The sequence below is a fragment of the Phaethon lepturus genome, unplaced genomic scaffold (assembly GCF_000687285.1).
Source record: "Phaethon lepturus isolate BGI_N335 unplaced genomic scaffold, ASM68728v1 scaffold42007, whole genome shotgun sequence".
NCBI lineage: Eukaryota > Metazoa > Chordata > Aves > Phaethontiformes > Phaethontidae > Phaethon > Phaethon lepturus.
In genome coordinates this window covers 21248-26110 of record NW_010554836.1, presented here as the reverse complement: position 1 = coordinate 26110, position 4863 = coordinate 21248, and the positions used below count along the sequence as shown (strand labels likewise).

The 4863-nt window shown below is 44.6% G+C and overlaps 1 protein-coding gene across 1 annotated transcript in view; it reads left to right on the top strand.

Moving 5' to 3' along the window:
• The first annotated feature begins 746 nt into the window (after nt 1-746).
• Nucleotides 747-4863, top strand: part of METTL24 (methyltransferase like 24) — a 24533-nt gene continuing 20416 nt past the window's right edge. Inside the window, exon 1 of the mRNA XM_010291977.1 lies at nt 747-886. Within this exon, the coding sequence (XP_010290279.1) occupies nt 762-886 (125 nt within the window). The 5' untranslated portion in view covers nt 747-761. The remainder of the gene's footprint in view (nt 887-4863) is intronic.

Genomic DNA, 4863 nt, shown 5'->3' with positions numbered 1-4863 from the left:
CTTCGCCTCTCAGTCGAGTGGTTTTTGACACTTCCAGGTTTCGGATGAACCCAGCGCTTCTGAGTCCTTGCTTTCTTGGCCTGCCCAAGGACCTTGACTCACAGCGTTCCTCCCTGCAGGGCCTCCTTTTGCTGTGTTTTTATCCTGGCTTTCGACTCTAGGTGCCTAAGCCAGCACAGCGTAGACACACATGCTACGATTCCTCTGTTAAGCACTTGCTTAAATCCCTTTGTTGCTGGAGAGGGGATGCGTTGGGGTAATGATTAAATCCCCTCTGGAACTGAGGTCCAGGACACTCTAGGTGAGGTATATGGTGTACGTTGCAGCGGCACTGCAACTTGTGATTAAAATCTTGAATGGTACCGTGATTTTAACATTATTCAGGATTCAGAATCCACTCCAAGGTTGAGAAAGGAAAAAAAAAAAAAAAAAACCCAAAACATTTTAATGCCAAAATATCTTGTTCTTGGGAAAATTGATTTTTGGGTGTAGTACTAATGCTTAATTATTTGCTTTTCAAACTGTGTTGCGCTCTGGGGCATTATGTAAGACTTAAATTTCACCAAGCAGAACAGATGAACAAGGAAAATAAAATCATCGGATCTCCATAGCTGTGTGTCAGGATGATGATCAGATTTAAATGAAACCAATTAACATTTTTCTTCTTTCCACTCTTTCCCCAGAAGGCAAATTAAAAACAAATTACAAGTCATGCCTTAAAATGAACCATCCTTTGATTTCAACAGATTTCATGTGAACGCATGAACCTGAACAGCCTGAGAGGGTACTCTGAGACTGCAAAGAAGCCCTGGTCGATCTGTCTTGACGAGAGGTTTAGCCTCATTCATCGAATCAGAAGCAAGCAATGCCGTCTCTATTCCCTTGGGTAAGTGCTCTTTTTAAAAGACTGCAAATTGTTTCATGACACCCAGCCTCAAAAAAACCCTATAGATACAACACAAGCTGCCACAAGGTTGTCTTTTAAAATACAGACTTTGTTCGGGTGTGTTTGTTAAATGTTGATGTGCTTCTGTAAACTCTGTTTTTTAGGGAAAAACCTTTCTCCCTGAGGGTCTTTGTTTTCTTTCGCTTTTCTAATATCAGTATGAAAACAAATTGCTTAATGGCGAATAGCGAATGGTAGCTCACATCGAGGAAGATGGAAATTAGTGAGACAACCTGAGAAGCATACAGCATCTTCCCTGAGCTGAAATCACTTGCATAATCGCCAGGTACTTCAGCATCATTACTTATAAAACTTCATTAACTACCCCTGGGACAAAATAGTACATTTCCATATGAGAGTGTGTTTGCTAAGCACTTCGGGGGTGACCTGTGCAGAAGTGATAATAGTAAAGGCAGTTGCGGCTTTATTTTAAAATGTTTGTAGTGTTTATGATGTTTACAGCGCTTGAGAGAGAAGTTTTCACTCTTCACAGAACAAGTGCTTTTTCACAGGCAGTAAAACCACAAATGCAGCCCGTTTCCATGCTGATAAAACGCTCTGCGTCCCGGGAGGATGAGGGAGGTCAGTCCTCAGAGTTGGTCAGGCCACCGGCTATTCGCGTTACCCATCAGCGCATAGGTGCATTAGGGGAAGGGGATGTGGAGCTCGTTTCACGCACCTCACCACATAGCTGCAGCCTAATAAGACTGTCTTTGCTGTCCTGGGAGACAGCTTTAGGTTAGAGGTGTGTGAAGGGTTTCGCCTCCCTTGAGCCAGCGCGGTTTATTTCTGTGATCTTGCTGCTGTGGGTTTACAAATGGTGGACAGCAAGGAGCTGTGTCTGGGCGGCATTTCTCAGCCATTAGCACGTGGCGGTTAACACCAGCGATTAACGTCAAGTGGATGCAGAATGCCCTGCAGTCAGAAGGAGTGGTTTCTGTTTATTTGGGTGGGCTCATATTTGGATCGAGCTTATATTGAGCTATAAAGACCAAGCTCCTCAGAGGGTGAGGGGCTTTGGCGAGGTTTTGTTCAGCTTCAATTGCTCCATGGCAGAACAACAATAACGTGCCCCTTAGAGACAAATCACATAAACGGAGAGCAAACTTCTCTCGACTACTGTTGCTTCTTATTTTCCGAATGTTCTTCGCAATCTATTTCAAATTATACTTACCTGGTTTTAACACAAAATACAGGTTTACATGATTTTTTTCCCCTCGATTTTTCACGTTCCTGTGCAAGTTAGGAGAGATGCTGTGTTATCCCATGCTCAGGTCCAGACTTTACCTGCTTGACTGTAGTACTGACTCATTGCCTGAGGCTCCTTCTGGTAGTCAGTAGGGAGAAGCAGGCACATTCATGTGGAAAATCGGCTAAGCCAAATAACATTCTGGAGGTAGGTATAGCTTTCCTTTGGTTACAGAGGAAGTCTGGGATAACATGGCTGCTGATTTTAGAGGTCTTGACAAAGTACTCAAAGTTCAGTGGCATTAATCTAGACCTTGCCCTTCAAGTTACATGATCATTAATATTAGACTTGAGGTCCTGTATTAACATCCCTTTTTCCTTTTGCTATGGATCACGTGTGGGTTGAGTATGGTATTTTTGTTAGATTGGCCAGTAGACGTAATGTAGAATTGATTTCATCTGTGCTAGGAAATGCAGGTTTGGCACAAAGCTGACCAGCACGAAGATAACTTGCTAATGGTTTTGAACAAATCTGAGCTGGTGCACGTATACCAGTGCTTTATATGTGGTGCTGTTTTGGGTATGGTACAGGGAGCCTGAATGCCAGGTTTTCTGTACTGATGAGAGAGTAGCGTTTAGCAGAGATTGAAATTGATGTTGGCTCTCCCATCAATCATCACATACACATGTGCAGTAAATCCCCAACCATCACATGACACAGCTAAAAAACAAAATGGAGACATTTGAGGTTAAGGAGGAGTAGTCTTCAATCCTCCAGTTTACTTCTGCAGCCTTTGGAGCTTGTTACTGCATAATTCTTCTCTCAGACTCACTTCCTTTAGCTTATGACATGCAGAAAAGTAATTTTGTTCTGAGTAAGACAAAAATCCCCTTTAAACATTTTTGTTATCTCATACAGTTCATAAAGAGCAAAGGGGGAGCAGCTGCTGCCAGTGAAGAACAGCCTCTGTGGAGAGAATGGATGGAGGACAAATGTGAAAGTTCAGTGCGAGTGTTGCTGTGAATCCTGAATTAAATCCATAAATCATTAAAAATGGAACAAAACATGCTGCTTAGGCTTTGCCTTCTCGAATGCTATAGAAAAGGTTACTTGTGAATGGGAGGGAGCAGTGTCTGATAGGTCTGGAGATCTTTTTAGATTAGTATTAGTTGCTCCCACTCCTGGGAGGCAGCAATATTTTCCCTTGGGGAACAGGATTTCCCAGTATGATACATAATTGCAATATACATTAGTGAGCTCTAGTTATTAGTGCTAAATCTGCTTAGATTAAGCTAAGTCTGTTACAAACACCACAAAAAGGCACTCAAACTGGGACAATATAAATTAATAGGATTTCAGGAATTTACCAGTTCAGGTTTAGTCTTCCTGCAACACTGTATAGACGGCCTTTCAGGTGGATCTTAAGGTGTAGGGACTTTGGGATGCTTCTTTCTTCCAGAGCTGCAGAGCTCTGCTACCTTCTTTTGAGAAAGAAGAGGAGGGACGGGGAACACAGAAAGGGAAAGCTGGACCTTAACATGCGTGTTTTTACAGCTCTGTCCCTGTGGGAGCTGGAGTACCTGCAGCTACTGGGCTGGATCGGCTACAGGAGCCCACTTGAGCTGTGCCGGAGGAGACAAAAGCAGCTTTTGTGCCACCCGCGCGCTTGCTGCGCACCAGGATGGGGCAGGGGCCAGCGCGAGGCGCCGTTCAGTGCAAGCTGCAGCCCAGTGCCCGTTCCGAGTGCGGGGCTCCGCGTACCGCGACCCTCTGCGAGCCCTGGGAGCAGGGGACAGCCAAGGGACACTGCTCCCTGCTGTGCTGCGCCCTGTGCCGGGTCAGCGGGGAGCGGTGCCAGCCTGCCCTTCCCTTCCGCTCGCACGCAGGCTGGGAGGGTTGGTCCGCAGGGTCCTGTCCCTGCTGCTTTCAAAGCCCACCTCTGCCCCCACTGCAGGGGACTGCGTGCAACTGCTGACTCTGTTCTCCTTTACAGTAAAAATAGGTTGGTGTCTTCAGCATTTTTCGTTTCGCTGTTGCTGGAGGCAGCAGCTGCTCTCTCCTGATGGTGGGGAAGGGCCTCTCTAGTCTTCTGTGACCTCTACACCTTTCTTTTAAAATCATGGTCCCTTTTTAAGTAACACAAAATCTTAGGAGACCACACTTGTTTACCTTTTTCATGCTGTGTTATCCCTTAACATGATCATGTGTGAGCCACGAATTTTTCAAATTAGTTCTCTTGGTGATGACCTTATTTTTTTCTCCTGAAAATTTGTCGTTGGTTAGATTTTTCTTCAGGCATAAATATGAGATGTTAGCTGGAGTGCCAGAAGATAGATCACTACCTTCCTCACCCTCATCTATATTCTTTTCCTATTTTGCACCACTGCGAACCTCCCTTTGCAGTCCACATGAGTAGCAATCTGTTTGTCTACATCAAAAGCATCTGGCCCTGTGGCTTGTACCAGCTGGTACATTAAAAGTGTGTCATGGATGCATGTGTCCGTCGGTCGCTGGTAGGCTCATCACTAATCCTGTAACCGTCCCAAACAATTCACATGTTGTTCATTTATAGCCAGCTTCTCATTCCTAATGGATTACACTGGTCTTTGTTCACCAGTGTCCTTTCTGTAGAAAGCCACATGCAAACAAATATGTCGATTCACTTGGTTAACTTCTGAACTTTTTTCCTAATGTGTGTTGAATGTATTAAAAGAAACCTCTTCTCTTT